An 18275-nucleotide genomic window follows, 5' to 3' on the forward strand; every position below is an offset into this window, starting at 1 on the left:
AGAATTGGGATTGGTTCTTAAGATTAAGCCTCACTTCGATTGCCATCTCGTGCAATCCTGGTGATGACTGAAAGACTCCAGACTCACTGGCCTGTCCTGGGATGTGGATTAACACTGTGCTTCACCTCTTTGCTTTTCCCTTTGAGCTCTTTAGTGGAAATAAAGGATGAATCGTCAAATTCAATTGTAAAAAAGGCTGAATCCAGTTGTTTCCATTGTTCCGGGCCAGTGGTGTTCAGCAGGCTCAGTCACTGTGGCAGGCTGGTGTCCTGTCCTGAAACACTGAAACGTCAGTCAGAGCTGATAGATCTTCAGTCGGACTCCGTCTTAAAGGAGCAGCTCGACTCTGGCTTTGAGGCTTCAGGCAGCGTAGCCCTTTTCCCAAACCTCCTCCCTGTGCGAGCTGACCTTCAACGTTCTGGATGGACATCAACAAAGCCATCGCAGCTTTAAGTTCTATCATCCTCACACATTCATGGTTTTGGCTGTTCAAGAGCAGAATCTCTGATATCATAGCTTTCACATGTCATTTATATTCACATAAACACTCCATCTATGTGCTCTGGATCCCTCTGAGGAAGTTTAGAACCCTCTCTGGCCTGTGCATCCAGCGTTTGCCTACAAAGAGCAGCTGAGTGCATTGTGGCCTCTATCCCAACATCAAGCAGCAGAAAGTTTGTGTACTGCAGAGGAATCAAGAACACTGTTATTCAGTCTCTAAATGGGATACGTTACTGTTTAATGTGGCTCTCTCTGATGTTGTAGGCGTGGATGGTGCTCAGACCCTGCACGGTTGAGATGGTCAGAGAGATGCAAGGAGATCGACTGACGTTCTCCATCTTCTTCATCATTCGGATGCTCCTCTGGAAGACACTGGACAAAAGAAGATTATTCAGAAAACTGTCTTGTCCGAATCCAAATGAAAAGTTTAAATCTTTCACGCTGCGCCTTTCTCACACAGTCAATAGTGTGAGTCCAGCCCTCAGAAGTAAACTCACAAGAGCATCAGGACAACCAAAATGGCCATCACAAGCACAGCTATGAGCATGAGAGGGAAGACGGCTGAGATGGTGACGATGACGAAGGTGATCAGACAGGTGTACTGCAGGAACGGGTCCATGTTCATGGGCAGCACGGTGTCCACCTCCTCCTGGTCTTTGGAGAATCGGTTCAGAATGCGTCCTGTCGGTGTTGTGTCGAAGAAGCTCATGGGACAGGCCATAATCTGAGAGGAGGAAAGGGAAACGTCGTCTGGTGATTCCTGTGAACCAACCACATCACTTCACCTGGAAACAGCCCACAGCTTTACATTCCTCTGATCTGAAGCTGTTGAGATGTTTGACAGTACCTTCTTGAACACGGTGTTGTGGAGTTTGCAGGACGCTCTCAAGGTGACAGAAGTGAAGAGGAAGCATTTGACGACACTTAGAGCCATTGTGCCTAACACCACTGATCCGTACACTATCTGGTAGAAGTGCAGGTCCGGGTTATCTGAGATGCTTCCCTTGTCTGTGGAGTTAGTGAGTGTCTGGCAAAGAAGGATGAGTGAACAGATAAGGGATGTTAGTGGATAGGGCTGAACGATATATTGCATTTGCAATAATCTCGCGATATTACAAAACGTGATTTGCACATCACAAGGTGAGCGATACTACAGTCACGTGACGCAAATTTACATGGAGGGGCGCCATGCAGACTGCTCGTTTAACAAGGTACCGCTGACTGGAGCAGCGTGACCACCGAGCCTCGTTTTGCACAATGGCAGCGGATTTAAAAAAGAAGATGTGGAACAGCAACACTCTGCAAGGAATGCCCTGCTCAGTGTGCGTGAGAGAGAGAGCAAGGGAGAGAGGGAGGGAGACAGAGAGGAATATCGCGGTCGAAAGGCACATGAAATACTGTTCTGCGCATGTTCTATCTGCAAGGAATCTTGGTCTTTTGAGTACATGAACTACTTGTGACACAGTTTAGCTGCTACTAAGTAAATAAAATGTGCGGAAACGATCGTTCAGTTCTTCTCTTTTATTGAAATAACGCTGCATCGCATCATTGAACATTTTACCACGTCTTGTCGGCTCACACTTTTTTTTTCTAACAACATGCAGAGAGAGCCTGCAGCGCTGCAGCGCCCTTCTTCTTCTGTGGTGTCTGTGTAAAATAAGGTTGAACATGCAAACAGCACACCTAGTGGCATGAAGTGCAAATGCAGTCATGGCGTTGTCTGTGGCCGTGGTTTGAATGGGGAGATCCCTGATCATGTAAACAGGAACAACTGTCTGTTTCAGCAGGTAGACGGGTTATTCCAAATGTTTCAAAAACTGGAATATTGGCCTGAATCTGAATATTGACTGCATGTTAACGTAGTCAGTCGTGTGTTTTATGTTGATGTAGCCTCCTATGACAAAAATGTGTTATTCGTATTTATATTTTAGAAAATGTACTGAAAGATGAAAGAGTCTCAGCAACAGGATGTGCAGGAAGCTGATGGAACACTTTTCCCAGAGTTGGAAAAAGAAGACAGCTCTGACTGAGGCGCAGAGGGATCAGCATCCTTGAGCAGAACCTCGTTACAGAGAGCCCAACAAGATGGGGATCAAAAGAGAAAATGGTCTCTAGAGTGCTGGAACAGGCCTAAGCCATTTCGCAGGTGCTTCATTCCTCGTGTCTTAAGTTGTTTCTTTAGTGACTTTTAAATTTTGAATTTACAGATTTTGTTCTATTTTTTAATGAGTGTTCTAATAAAGTTCAGTTTGTTGCAAGTCATATATCTTTTTATTTAATTCTAATAAATAGAACTAACCTATGGGAAAGAAATGTTTAAACTTTGAAACAAATAATAAAAAAATAGACTAAATTAAATATCGCATTCTATATCGCAATCGCAATATTGGGGGGAAATATCGCAATTCAATATTTTCCCCATATCGTTCAGCCCTGTTAGTGGAGATGGACCAGGGAGAGCGGATAAACCCACAGCAAGGATCATTATGAAGACAAAGATTGTCTTAACGGAGATCGTCTTAATACAGAGCCCATTATTAATGAGACAAGTCCTACAATGCCCTTCAGTTGAGTGAAGCAGCAGATCCGAGCCATGTGTCTTTACAGAACTAAATCAGCTTCATGTTTTCAACTGAATATTGATCGCAAATGATGCACAGTTGTTTCAGGGTACATTCTGCAACATCTTTTCCACAACAATGGACTGCTGAGTTTGATGCAACCAAAAGTCATCAACTGTCTGTGATCACTAACTCGTTAACTGTAGGTTCATTTTGGCCAGACTGAACAAGACAAGTGTAAACAGAGCCTCAGCATTTAACCATACTGCGAGTTTGGATGGAGTCTAAACCTCCCAACAGCAGCTGAAATAGTTGAGCAACCGCCAGTCACGACATGTCCAACCTTCACCCAGAAGCCCCTGCAGAGGTCACTGCAGTGTGAGTGCTGGTTTCAACCAGACTGTCCCTGTCCTCACTGTGGAGGAAGATAACGATGGACTCTACAAATCCATGTGGATGTATGACTCTCACCCCATTGCCCGCTTCCAGCCAGAAGCTGAGCCACCAGCTGCTGAACATTGTGGATCCAATCAACAGGACAATGTTCAGGATGACCAGGAATGTTATGAAGTAGCCTGAGGGAAAACATCCATATATAAGCTCCATATCTGAGGTGTGTAGCAGTACTCAGTGTAAAGAGTATATCAGACCTCCAGCAGCCTGGATGTAGCGGTGGTAGACCTTCAGTGGAACTGAATGTTCTGTAGATACCTCTTCTCTGACCAGCTGATCCTTGGACTGATCTGTAGCTTCAGTTCACACAAAAACAGCCACAGTTCAAATTTCACCAGTTTATTGCAGAACAGACCAAATTAAGTGGCTTCTCTGAAGACTAGGCCACCCAAACAACAACCACCAAATAGAAATACTTACATTGTCTGTCAGCTGTGGTTCCATCATCCTCTTCATCTGTCATGTCAAATCCTGAAACAAAGCACAGCCATTACTCTTTTTGAGTCTTGCTCCGTTTCAGGGGGCATAGAGGAGGGTGCCTGGAGGCAACGGTGCTGACATTAAGAAGGATTTAGGATTCTGCCATCAGGATTGGAAAAAAATCTGCACAAGTGATGGCAGGAGCAGGATCAGCAGTAAGTTGGGACAAAAAGCTGTTTACTTCAACCACTGTGACACACAGATACCCACACCTACCTACAGCCACTCAGTCATACCCAGACCTGGCCTTCAGGTCATTCATGCTACTTTGACCAAGATGGAAAATGCTTGTTTCCATGTTACTTCTCTTTGTTTTGACCTTTAAAGGGGTCATGTCTTTTGAGTCTCTGTCAGGCCCCTGTGGAGTCATGTCAGGCCCAAGAGGAGCAATGGGACATCCCGGTGGAGCCACATCAAGCCTTAGTTTAGCCATGGGAGGCCCCAGTGGAGCCACAGTGACGGGAGGCCCCAGTGGAGCCATGGGAGGCCCTGGTAGAGCTGTGTCTATTCCCGGTGGAGCTACGGGAGGTCCCAGAGGAGCCACAGGAGGAACCGGTGGAGCCACAGGTCATTGTAAGTTCTGAAGGTGATCTGGACCTCCTCACTTGGGCTGGCCTCTGTCTTGCTGACCAGGGATCAGTGTATTCAACAGAATCACGTGGTACCCTTCGTCCCATTGCTAACCTCCTCCAGGGAAGTGACGGCTTTAAGTGACGGTGGTGCTTTGTGTCTCACCCCCAAATTCCACTGCGTCCGTTTGCACTGCGCTCAGCTCTGCTCCGTTTTGTCAGAACCCACAGCTCCGCTTTGCTCCGCTGCGTCTCTGTTCCGCCGGCCGGAGAAGCAGAGCAGCGCAGCGCTATTTAGCATCGACCTCCAAAAGCTGAGCAGTCTGGGCCACACTGGCATCGTTCTCTGTACATCCTGGTAGAAAGGATGATGGGGTCATATAAAATTTTATGATTCTCCACTTCCAAAATCAGCGTCTCTTCATCCTGGTTGTTGTGCTTCAACACGCTGAATTTCATGCGACAGGATGTTGACATTCGGGCCTTTCAGAATAAAAGGCATACATGGTCCTGAATATGTATTTGGTAGAAAACACGAAATTCATGGACAATAGCCTGCAAATGGGCCATATATGCAGCTGTGTAAACATTCAGAAACGTTCGACTATAGCTTGATTACAGGCAAAATAGAGGTTTGTCAAATAAAACTTTAAAGTGTGTTTCAGTTTTTTGTTTGTACCGCTTTTTAAAGTGTATATTTTAATCAGTATGGTATGTCTATTCGTGATATATCTGAAAATTAATGTGAGGACAAATAAAATGTCTTTAAACAGTTAAAAGATTTTTTTAGACAAAATGATTTTATTTTGTATATAACCAGAGGTTGTTGGAGTTCTCTTTCCTGTTTGGTGCGATCTGATCTGTGTAAATTTATGCGTACGGAGACCTGGACGGACCGGAACCGAGAGAAAAATAGACCTTGGCTCTATTTTGGACTGACGGAGCGGAGCGGGGCGGGGCGGGGCGGGGCGGGGCGGACCCAGACGGAGCCGATCGCAGGCTGTGGAATCAGCTACTCTCATTAAAATAGCAACGTATTTGCTGCGGCGGTCGGACCAAACGGCAAATGGCAAACGGACGCTGTGGAATTTGGGGGTGAGGGTTACTTTTCCTCATAAGTTTGTTGGGGACTCAGGGATGGAAATATCGCTCTGAACAACTCAAATCAAACATTATTGGAATCACCTTTTCTGTGGGTACCGTCTGCTCCACAAAAGGACCATCGACCCAAGCCATTTTGTGACCCTAAACCAGGTCAAAATGGCTGCTCACCTCAAGCTTCTCCTAAGACAAAGGAGGGGGGAGGTGGGGGGGTTCCTTCCCGCACCATGTGCTCGCAATGGCCTCACCGAGAACAAAGAGTTATGGCGGCCCTTCTCAACCTCTGCACAGCAGGGGAACCAGACTTGGTGGCGCAATAGCACCGTCCCACCTCACGAGGGCACTCGTGAGACGGGAGCGGGAACCAGATCCCGCTATCTGATTGGCTGAGCGGCCGTCACTCAAAAGGCTGAGATTCCACCCACATCTTCAGTTCTCTGCAGAATCTATCCAGGGACGATGCAGCCAGGTCTTGTAACGCAGAGATTTTTAAAGTGTGAGGCGCGCCTCCCCTGGGGGGCGCCAGAGGGCTTCAGGGGAGGTGCGGCGAGAGAGAGAGCAAGAGAGAGAGAGAGAGAGAGAGAGAGAGAGAGAGCGAGCTCGCGCTTCTTGCACGTGGGCTTCCGTAGCAACCATGCAGTGTGTCCATGTGCACCCACAACATCAGAACATTTGACCTGAAAAGAAAGCTCCGAGTGAGTACCGCACCCCGGGTGGGCACCGCTTCACACCCCTCCTGCTTTTGACTTTTGTTTGGGGAGGCTCGCTATTCCACACTTTGAAAACCCCTGTTCTAACGGATTAAAGCAGGCCTGAACCGAAGTCTCGCTGGACGAGACGCCAATGGACTCTTCCCCCTTTCTCACCGGTGAAATCGAACCAGCAGGACTGCCGCAGCCGGCCGCAGCCGGCCGCAGCCTGAGGACGTCCGGACAGAACGCCCAGAGCCCCTTTCTTCACATGAAACCACAAGAGCTATTTAAGTCTGACTGGATGCAGTCGGATGACCCGGTTGAAATTACGGTTTCAACCCCATCAAATTCGCCCCATTGGGTTGACGCACACGGGTCATCTCCCACCCCCCCGCCGCATGCCGTGGCGGCCACGAACACCCTTCTTTCCCCTTTCTTAACGAGAGGTGGGTTACCTGACCTTAGACAGAAGTGTAACTTAAGCTTGTGTGTAACTCAGGTGGGAAAGTGTGGTTTTTCCCTTAAAATATCCTTTATTAATTTCCCCAAATAATTATTCAAAATTCTCCTCGCTCTCCGCGCGTCATTACGTCACATGGTCACGTGATGCCGCGCGTCCAATCACAGTCTATAAACACCGGTGGTCGGCAGGCACCCGGAAGTAATGAGAGGGGCGCACGACGGACAGGGACGCTGCCGGTGTTGTGCCGAATTATGCATGCCTGCCGAGATCTGCATCCTCTGGTCGGGAGCACGTTCGCTCCGCTAAAACGGAAACTATTGAAACTACTTTGAGACACCAAACTGTTTTCTACGGCAAAGTACTTTTGGACAATAAAAAGATGCTAAATGAAAGCTTGGATTTCTTCGCAGTTGAAGCATTTGATTGAAGTTCAGATTCGAAATTCAAAATGTAATGCCGAAAAATATGTCAGAAGCTCATTTGTTTACAGTAAAGACAGGATAGTTTATTCCACGTTTATATAATTCACGTGGTTTGATTAAAAGACCCGCATCTGTAACGTGTTTTTTGTGTTTTGATCTAAAAATGTCCATAACATTAAAGAGGGGCATGCATTGTTCGGCAGGACACACTTTGTCTTATTTTTTTTTTTTTTTAAGGGGGGAGCAAATAAGTTTCACGTTTACCAAACCATGTGAATTATATAAACGTGGAACTTATTTTGCCCCAGAAAACCAAGGTATGCCAATCTCGGCACAGATAAAATGTGTCCTGCCGAATAATGCATCCCGCCCCTTAACTGCTGTTATGCAGGGGATGCAGATCTCGGCAGGCATGCAGAACTCGGCACAACACCGGTAGGTTGGAGCATTACTGACACAAACTGAATCTAAACCATCTCCGAACTAAACATCATGAATGTTGGACTGTAGGGGCAGTTTAGCGGAGCTGCGTGCTGTGTGGAAACCAGCTGTGCGCGATCAATCTGAGGAGTTGGTGAGTCGCGTCACCGTTAGCTTAGCCACTCATTCATTCATATGTGCATTAGCTTAGCCTCCATTCATTCCTTTTCATGGTTATTTTCCGAATATGTCTATGTCAATCAAGATGTGAAGCACTGTTATTTATTTATCCGACAATTGATTACTAGTCGGGTAATCATGAAATGAGATTATGCACTTTGACACCAGTTTGATGCTGGTGCTTGTTACTGCAGCCCAGCTCATTGCAGGGGCTGTTTTGCACTTTATTGCCTGTCTATCCACTGAAGGTCTTAGTCTGTATTTATTCAAATCCAGTTTTAATAAGACGATGTGTTGTACAACATGGAATTATATTTTTGTATTTGACTAGTCTTGAGTCAGTGTACATAATATGTATTGATTAGCCCTGTTTTGACGCAGGCAGGTCGATGGCGAGCCGCGAGGCCCGAACTGAAAGCTGCACCTGAGAAGCAAGTCTGAAGTGGAACCCAATCTGCTCAGGTTGGGTTGGTGGACGGCTTCTACCCTGCAGTTGATCTCCTTGTCCCCCTTTGCAACCTATCTCTGGGCCACCTTTCTATCATTACATTTCCCCTCCTAAACCCTTGGGCTTTTCTCTGGACGTTTAAAGGTGGACTCAAGAACTGTGTTGCTCCGTCACTGACGGGAACCTCATTGATCCCCGGCTGGGTGATCAACAATCAAGAAACGGCGTTGGTGTCCGCTGTTGACACTGATTTGTTTGTACAAAGATCACTTTATTGGTTAAGGCTTCATTGTTTCTTTTGTTTTCTTCACTTATGTTTGTTGTTTGTCTGTTGTGTTGCATTTATGTAAAAGGTACCGCTTAACTCAGACGTGTTCAGTCTCCTGCTTCTCCACTCCACGAGCTGATCTAGTCTTCTGATTGGTCACTGCCCAGAACTATTATGATCCTTAAATGTAACTTCCAGGCTACATGTGCTTTTATTGTGAACTGAAATTAAGTTTTTGTTCCTTTAATGCGTGTGACTGTTTCTTCCGGGGTCCCCGGCCGGGGCTTTCCTCTGCCCCTTTTCTGGACCGGCACATGGGCGTCTGCCTGGGGGAGCGGCTTGGATCCGGGCTCTGTGATGGCCGCCGGCTGTCTGGGCTCTGAGGGCCTCTCTGGCCTGCTTCTGGCCTTCTCAGGGGTCAGAGGTCATATATGCATGAAACACTATCACCATCACATTTGCATGGCTTCGCTGATCTTTAATCACTCTTCACATTCTACCAGTGGACTCAGTTACCTTGTCTTCTTGTGGTGGGTTAGACTAATGGTGATCTGTAGGAGACCTCTCTTGATGGCCCGATGTAATTTCATACTTGATCTCTCAGTTTTCACGCCCCCAGTTTACGATTAGCTATATTCTAAAAAAAAAATAAAAATAAATAAATAAATAAATAAAGGTTTGTGGTGTCTTTGCAATTCCTTCCCTTCTCTATACCTCCTTTTGTTGTTATGGCCCTGTCTGTCCACTTGTTTGTTTCATCGACTTTTTGTTTCTTCCACTTTTTTGTGGGGGGAAAAAAAGAAGAAAAAATTAATTGATTCAGGTTTGGTTTGGTGTCGGTCTTTGTGTTGGTTGTCAGCTCTGTTTTGGTGCTGTTTAGATTGTGGTTTATGATTGTTTTCTGTTGCCTGTGGTGTGTTTTGTGAATTTGTATATATGTTTTGCCCCCCCCCACACACACACACACCACCCTCCTGACCCCGTTGCCTGTCTCTTTCTCTCTGAGCGTTTCCGTCCCGGTCCTGTCCGGCAGCCATGCCGGATGCTAGTTTCAAATTAAGGCAGCAGCAGGAGGAGATTCACTCTCTTCCTGCTGCTAACATTAAAATCTGTTCGGACAGTAAAAACCTTCAATCATACAATATTGCACGCCCCAGCTGCCGAACAGGACAAGGGAAAAAATAATAATAATAATAATCTCCAAGCTGAGGACGTTTGGTCCTCTCTTGTCTACCTGCTGCTGGCGTTTCTGATGCGCCACATAATACTCGCCAGGTTGTATCAGGGATGTTTTTCTGAATGTCAATACACCGAAACCAGTACCGGACCTGATATACTGTTATTGGAGCATCGCCTGTGTGAAATAAGGAATTAGATATTTTAACATGTGCCAGTGTCAGAGAAGACCCTACACTGACATAACTCAGCAGAATGGGACAGATCACAGGTTGTTTGCACGATGCTGTGATGTGAGAAACTACCTCTTACCAAGGTTGACTTTTCCACTGTCTGCACGGTGTCGCAGCTCCTCGTTGGCCTGGATGTCTTGTGGTGAAAGCTTCTCTTCAACCTCAGTCTGGCAAGAAGAGACACACTTTAAAGAGAGTTATCATGAACGGGTGAGGAGGAGCCATAAAGGACAGGAAAACAGTGTGTTTCTGCAGGATTCAGCACATTCCCACCTCAGACTCCATCTGGTAGTTCCTGATGAGCTGAGCATAGCGCCCATTGAGGTTCATCAGGTTCTGGTGCTTTCCGGCCTCCAGGATCTGCCCGTCCTCCAGAACCAGGACGTTGTCACAGAACTCCAAATACTAGAACACAAATGAAAGAAACCCTGTCAGCATCTGAGTCAGACTCTACATGTGCAGCACACATCGCAGCACATTACAGCACTACACCTCCTGAGCCAGAGAACATGTCCTCACACTTCACTAGAATGTCTTACTGGAGACTTAGACACAAGGTTTCAACTTAAACGACTTAAATCGAACTAAACCAAATGGTCTTTTCCTACCTGGAGCTGGTGTGTAACCAGAATGATGGATTTTCCCTGAAGCTCTTTCTTGATACACTCTTCAAAGATGTGTTTTCCGACGTGGGCGTCCACAGCAGACAGAGGATCGTCCAGAAGAAAGATGTCCTTGTTGGAGTACACAGCTCTGGCCAGGCTGACCCTCTGCTTCTGGCCCCCGGACAGATTCAGGCCCCTCTCTCCAATCTGCACACAGCACATATGACCACTCACAGTTTTTACGGACACATCCAGTCAGACCTCCTCAGGCCAAATAGCAGCGACTGAACCTCATCACTGCTGGAGCCATCCAAGAGGCCAACAGGCTGGGAACCATTCAGGTTCAAAAACCCATCCGGAGTCAGCGGGACATCCCAATAGAGACTGACTGGGTCTGAGTGCAGTGGAGCAGCAGTGAAGGGAGCGTACCTCGGTCTGATCCCCATGTGGCAGGATGCTCAGGTCCGCTGTAAGGCTGCAGACTTGAATGACTCTGTCGTACCTGTGGAGGAACAGTCAAGTGCATTAGTTATAAAACAAGTGCTCTTTTGAGGTAGGGGGCACAAACTTTGACCTGGAGAGAGACGGACCAGTGAAGTAAGAATGATTCCCAAAATTATTTCTACATCCATCACCAACAAATCTAAATTATCTCCCTTTGGTTGAGGGCAAGAAAATATCCTTTATTATTTTCCTGTAAAGCCTTTTGTTCCCTCTGCCAGTGAGCTCCTTCACTCAGCCCACGCCCATTTTAAATCAAATGGCTTTATTTAGAGGACATTATTATTCCTTATCTATTTTTAGTTGAATTACTCTGTTAATGCTCCTTTTTTGAAGGGGACATATTATGCTATTTTCAGTCACGTCATATAGATCTCAGAAGCCCCAAAACATAGTATTTAAGTTTGTTCGCATCAAATTCATCCTTTGTTCGGAGTTTCAGCGGTCTAACGCTGTGTTTCCACCGGACACGACGCAAATTTTTCGCGAGATGAGATTACATACAAAGTCAATGTAATGACGCGATTGTCGCTCAGTCTTGAGCGGCAGGTGGCGAACGGCGAGCGACGACGCGGCGGGCGGCCGGCAGCGGGCGTTTCCAGCGAAAAATTTGCGCGCCTGCTGCCAGCCGCTTCATCGCTCGACACTCGTCAATCAAGTTGAAACTTTTCAAGCAAATTCTCGCCAGGACAGCCTATCAGCGTGGAGGTTTTCATGGACGTGCTGACGTAGGGCATGCAGGGCTCAGATCACCAAAACAGTTGGTGTGATGCCAAGGCGAGCAGCTTGCGGCGAGCGGCGTGCGGCGAGCGGCTTGCGGCGAGCGGCGTGCGCGATTTTGTTTGTTCACCACTTCTGGTGGAAACACAGCGTCAGCCTGAAGCAGCGCTGGAACCGGCCGACCAGCTGCAGCTCCTGCAGAAGATGGTGGAACTCACCGAGCTCAGACCACCTCCGTAGGGCAGCATGCATCCAGAAGCGATGCCGGCGCCTCAGCCGCAACCGGAGCTGACTTCCCCATGTCAATCTCAATCTTTATTTGAAAAAGCACTTTTCATATTCATAAAAACAACACAAAGTGCTGAACAGTAAAAAGAGTCATAAAAACAAAAAAGAGGAAAAACTGCACCATCGATCAGCATGGAGAGAGAGAGAGAGAGAGAGAGAGAGAGAGAGAGAGAGAGAGAGAGAGAGAGAGAGCCAGGTGCACACAGGACTGTGGGACAAACATCAGAAGAATCCTGCCCACTGCTGCTGTGCAGGAGACGGCGATGAGGAGGGCTGTGATGTTTCTGCAGGATGCTTTGATTTGCATATTTGTACCAGCGATAAAACTAAAAGCGTCTAGCACAGCAAATTCACACACTAGCGATAAAACTTGTGTGTCTATCACGGCGCGGCTTCATTTGTCACGCGAATGCAGTCACGTTATACGCGTCCGGTGGAAACACGGCGTAAAAAGTAGGGCTACCACAAACGATTATTTTGGTAGTCGACTAATCACTGATTATTTTTTCGATTAGTCGACGAATCGCATCATATATAAATTAAATGTAGAACATAGTTTATCGCACCACCGTGAAGCTGCTCTTATATAACCATAATTAGATTTCAGCTTTAAGTGTTTAAGGTATATTCTAACTAAAAATAAAGACAATTCAGATGAGATTTCATTAAACCTTTATTTAATGGCATAAATTGCAAATACTTGAGTAAAATAAGGAAAAGGCACTTGCCTAAACAACACAAAAATAAATCCTTCACGTTAATATTTTTTTCTTAATTTGTGTTTAGCATCAAGCACAGCAACAATAAGGCAGGCACCTGTAACTCCGGAATTATTGAAGTTTTCGTCTCACTGACTCAAATAAAACAAAAGTGCATTTTGTGTTCAGTGCTCAACTGTATACAACTTTATTACACTCTGACTACATAATCCCAAACTCCACAGGGCTCTGGTTCACCGCCAGGACAGTCAGCATTTCTACATGTTGGAGACAGGCTGCTCTCTCTGGGAGCAGATGTTCTGCTGCAGAGAGAATCCGCTCCGATGGGGTGAAGCTCTGAAACATAACGGTAGAAAACATCAGCGCGACGTCACTTCTTATTAAAACACATGACTGTTATAACATTACAGAAAACATGAAATATGTGCTAAAGGCAGCTAATGAATCAAATCGTCACCGCTAATGTTAACAGCTATGAGTAAACAGCAAGTTAGCGCTCTATGCTAATATTATTAGCTTACCGAGACGACGGTCAACCATCGTTGTCACGAGCCACGACGTGTTTCCGTTTCGGCTGCTCATCCATCGCAGTTGTGCTGCCGTGGAAGGCAGGTTCTGTCCTGCAGACACTGCAATGCACTTTTCTCTGAGGTTTTCTTGTCATGCTCCCACACTTTGGAGCTCCGCTGCCGCTGGGTGGCCATGTTGTCGCAGCTGACACGACTGCACGTGTGTGTCAAACACAGAACGGCAGACGCGGCAGTGGAAGGTACCGCAGCAGTTTCGAGACAAAAACAAACATTAAAAAAAAACAAAAAAAAAAAAAAAAACACGACTAGTCGACTATTAAATTAATAGTCGATTATTTTAATAGTCGACATAGTCGTGATTAATCGACTAATCGTGGCAGCCCTAGTAAAAAGTCACTCTGACGAGCCCTCCTCAGAACAGGCACTTGTATGCGTCTGGCCACGCCCACTCTCTCTCTCTCACACACACACACACACACAGACACACACATGCACACACACACACACACACACACACACACACACACACACACACACACACACACACACACACACACGGTGGGGGTACAGTCAGGGGGAGGAGTTAATCCGCTTATTTCAGGATAAGAGAGAGGACACGTTATAATCCGCACATTCACTACGCTGTGGAACACCAACAAATAATATTGTAGCGTTACGACACTGAAGCAAATACTGGGAACTACTTTTTCTTTTGAAATCACTACGCCCAGACGCCATGTTTAGTAAGTAGTTCCGTCTTAGCAATCTTCACATAAACAACTCAATCTGGTCATTTTGCATTAATATTTCAGAGCTCCAGAGTGTTTCTCAGCATGAGGGCGAGTAGAAAATGAGGCCAATTCATTTTTTGGGTGGAGTATTCCTTTAACCCTCAATCTCAACACTCAAACTCAAAACTCAGTTTGAGGGTCCCTCATAAATGAGAGTTGAGGGATATAATGTGACTTGGAAATGGGACACCACCACGCAGTTACGCCCTTAGACTGATGAGGGCAGCACTATATCAGATAAATCGCACTACGCGACGTAGAAGACCGTAAACCCGGAAATAACCAAGAAGAACAATGCCGATGGAAACTCCAGCTGCGTGGGCTTTGGAAATCTTTTTAAGATTGTCCACAGAAAGAAGAAAAGCAGTGCGAAGGAGAAGACTCTTCAGACATGTGGCAGCACTGATGATTCAGATACAGGTGTGTGTATTATATTAGCGCAGGCCTGTATAGCCTGTGTAACCGAATGTACTACATCATGCTTCATGTGTTATTGGCCAGTAATGATGCAGTAAAATCAGTTTAAAAATAAAACAGAACTTTGATCTTAGTGTGTTGACGCCACCTTGCATTTCAACATGTGATAGTGCATGCAAACATCTACACAAACATAAATAACAATCTAGCAAGGGGCCATTCCATACAGGCAGGATTATATTTGCTATTCCCACTAGAATAAGGTAAACAAACAAAACATGGTTTGCAGAGTAGTAGAATTTTATGCTGTTGTGTTTTGCCTACTGCTTTAATTGTAAACAGTTGTCACAGACAAACATATAATATATTTGTTTTCTGTTGTAGAGTGGCCATGCTATGGTGTGCTGCCAGCTGAACCAGGACGTGCCCATATTGAGGCTGTGGTTTAATGTTGAGGCAGAACTACAGGACTTTCGCCTGACCAGAAGAGCCATGCAGGGGCTGCAGGGACTCCTGCAGAGGGAACAGGACCATGGCTGGGGCTCTCAACTTGAGGTCCTCATATACGTGTACTGGCTGGATCACGGGCTCTCTTATCGGGTTTTTTCGAACGTCTTTTGTGTGCCAAAGACCACTTTACATCGCATGATACACAGAGTTGCACATCTGGTCTGGCACAACCTGAACCTTGCCATCCATTTCCCTCGTCAGAAGAACTTGACTTGAAGGATTTGGACAGCTTTCAGGAACCCCAGTACTGAATTGTGTTGTTGGAGCAATCAATGGTTGCTATTTGAGAGTAAAGCCTCCCTCTCAGCACAGAATACATTACTTGAATTAGAAGGGTTTCCATTCAGTAAATATGCAGGCCATCTGTGATTCACGTGGAAGATTTCTGGACATAATTGTGGGTTATCCTGGTGCTGTGCATGATACCCGAATTCTGAAAAACAGTCCTTTTTTTACAAGGCACAGCTGTACCCTCCTGCAGAGTACATAGCTGTAGGTGATGGTGGCTCTCCCTTTTGGAGAAACCCGTCAGCCTCATTACTCCTTACAGAGAACCTGTGAGGGAACGGTCGGAGTCCCATTTCCGTTACCATCATTCCCGGGCTCGCAGCATTATTGAAAGGGCTTTCAGTGTCCTGAAGACAAGATGGAGGTCAACTCTTTTTCGGGCACTAGAGGTTAGACCAACTTTCTGCACTGTGGTCATCGCTACTTGAGCATTTTTGCACGATGTGGGTTTGGACAACATGCTGGAGCCAGACATTGACATTACACAAGACTTCTTGGATTCTAGACCACCACGCGAAGCCTTAGTGGCAAATGAACAATTGGGCAACGTCAAAAGGAACCAACTTGCTGCATTAATCTCTGGAGAGGATGAACAGGGCCTGAGTAATCTGTGGTCTACGATTTCAAAGTCAAAGTCAAAGTTAGTTTATTTGTCAAATATGCCATACATAAACACATACAGCACAAATGAAATTACAGTCCTCTCGGACCCACGGTGCAACAAACAAATAAATAAAATAATTTACTAATAACACAGTAAAACACAGAAAAGTTCAGGCCTGAGGTCAGTGGCGGGGGGCAGAGACAGGGAGTGGGGGCAGAGCAGGGAGGGAGTTTAGCTTCCTGACTGCCTGGTGGAAAAAGCTGTCCTTGAGTCTGCTGGTTCTGGCCCGGAGGCTCCGCAGTCTCCTAGCCGACGGCAGCAGGCTGAAGAGGCTGTGGGCAGGGTGAGTGGGGTCACCTGCGATCCTGGTGGCTGTGCGGGTGAGGCGGGTGTTGTAAATAGAGGAGAGGGAGGGGAGAGAGACACCAATGATCTTCTCGGCTGCTCTCACAATGCGCTGCAGGGTCTTGCAGCAGGACACGGTGCAGGCGCCGTACCACACCGTGATGCAGCTGGTCAGGATGCTCTCTACAGTGCCTCTGTAAAAGGTGGTCATGATGGGGGTCGGGGCTCTCGCTCTTCTCAGTCTACGGAGGAAGTAGAGCCGCCGTTGAGCTGTTTTAGCCAGTGATGTGGTGTTGGTGTTCCAGGAAAGATCCTCAGAGATGTGCACACCCAGAAACTTGGTGCTGCTCACTCTCTCCACAGCAGCACCGTTGATGGTCAGTGGAGCATGCTGGGAATGCTCTCTCCTGAAGTCCACAACAATCTCCTTCGTCTTCTCCACGTTCAGGTGGAGATTGTTGTCCTGACACCACGTGGCCAGGCGGCTCACCTCACTCCGGTAGGTTGTCTCATCGTCATTGTTGATGAGACCCACCACGGTCGTGTCATCAGCAAACTTGATGAAGAGGTTTGAGCTGGATGAGGGTGTGCAGTCATGGGTCAGCAGAGTGAAGAGGAGGGGGCTCAGCACACATCCCTGGGGGGCCCCCGTGTTCAAAATGATGGTGCCGGAGGTGTTGCTGCCAACCCGAACTGCCTGTGGTCTCCCTGTCAGAAAGTCCAGCAGCCAGTTGCACAAGGTGGTGTTGAGTCCCAGCCGGTCCAGTTTGTAGATGAGCTGCTGGGGGATGATTGTGTTGAATGCTGAGCTGAAGTCGATGAACAGCATTCTGACGTATGAGTTCTTGGTCTCCAGGTGGGTCAGGGCTGAGTGGAGAGCAGTGGCGATGGCGTCATCGGTCGAGCGGTTGGACCGATAAGCAAACTGGTAGGGATCCAGGGTGGATGGGAGGGCAGACTTGATGTGCTGCATGACTAGCCGCTCAAAGCACTTCATAAGGATGGGGGTGAGTGCGACCGGGCGATAGTCATTGTAGTGGGATGGAGACGGCTTCTTAGGAACCGGGATGATGGTGGTGGCTTTGAGGCATGTGGGGACAACAGCCTGGCTCAACGAGATGTTAAAGATGTCAGTGAAAACATCAGTGAGCTCCTCAGCACAGTCTCTCAGGATACGACCAGGAATATTGTCAGGACCTGGGGCTTTCCGTACATTGGTCCCTTTGAGGAATCTCCTCACGCTGTCCGGGGACAGTTTCAGCACCTGGTCGTCAGGAGGAGGTGGGGCTTTCTGTGCTGGGGTGTTGTTGTCGGCCTCAAAGCGAGCAAAGAAGTCGTTCAGTTGATTCAGCAGAGAGGTGGAGTTGTCACAGGTCTGTGGAGCGGGCTTATAATCCGTGATGGTCTGGATCCCTCGCCACAGGTTCCTGGTGTCTCTGCTGTCAGTGAAACGATCAGCGATCCTCCTGGAGTACTGTCTCTTGGCCACTCTGATACCTCGTGACAGGTTAGCCCTGGCTGTCCTTAGGCCTGCTTCATCCCCAGCTCTGAAGGCAGCATTCCGAGCCCTCAGAAGTCTGTGGACTTCCCCTGTCAGCCATGGTTTCTGGTTGGCGTGAGTGGAGATGGTTCTGGAGACCGTGACGTCGTCCATGCATTTCCTCATGTAAGCAGTGACGGTCTCTGTGTACTCCTGGAGGTCTATGGTGTCGTTGAAGGTGGCCGCCTGTCTGAACACACTCCAGTCAGTGGTGGAGAAGCAGTCCTGGAGTGCCGCTGACGACCCCTCTGGCCACACACGGATTGTCTTCTTCGCTGGTCTGTTGATTTTAACCAGCGGCCTGTATGCTGGCAGGAGCATAACAGTAGTGTGGTCTGAAGCCCCGAGGTGGGGGAGGGGGGTGGCTTTGTAGGCACCACTGTGTGTAGTGAAAACATTGTCCAGGATATTAGCACCTCTTGTGGGAAAGTTAATATGTCCATGGAGTTG

General features: G+C 47.2%; 1 protein-coding gene across 1 annotated transcript in view; it reads right to left on the bottom strand.

The window, feature by feature from the left end:
• The window catches only part of LOC115389843 (multidrug resistance-associated protein 9-like), a 50051-nt gene that overhangs the window by 12965 nt on the left and 18811 nt on the right, over positions 1-18275 (bottom strand). The window contains exons 13-23 of the mRNA XM_030093414.1: positions 11002-11074; positions 10576-10779; positions 10241-10372; positions 10047-10134; positions 3936-3986; positions 3713-3811; positions 3534-3637; positions 3176-3178; positions 1349-1528; positions 999-1225; positions 736-873 (exon numbers count right to left, since the gene is read on the bottom strand). Of these exons, the coding sequence (XP_029949274.1) occupies positions 736-873; positions 999-1225; positions 1349-1528; positions 3176-3178; positions 3534-3637; positions 3713-3811; positions 3936-3986; positions 10047-10134; positions 10241-10372; positions 10576-10779; positions 11002-11074 (1299 nt within the window). The remainder of the gene's footprint in view (positions 1-735; positions 874-998; positions 1226-1348; positions 1529-3175; positions 3179-3533; positions 3638-3712; positions 3812-3935; positions 3987-10046; positions 10135-10240; positions 10373-10575; positions 10780-11001; positions 11075-18275) is intronic.

The sequence above is a fragment of the Salarias fasciatus genome, chromosome 1 (assembly GCF_902148845.1).
Source record: "Salarias fasciatus chromosome 1, fSalaFa1.1, whole genome shotgun sequence".
Taxonomy (NCBI): Eukaryota; Metazoa; Chordata; class Actinopteri; order Blenniiformes; family Blenniidae; genus Salarias; species Salarias fasciatus.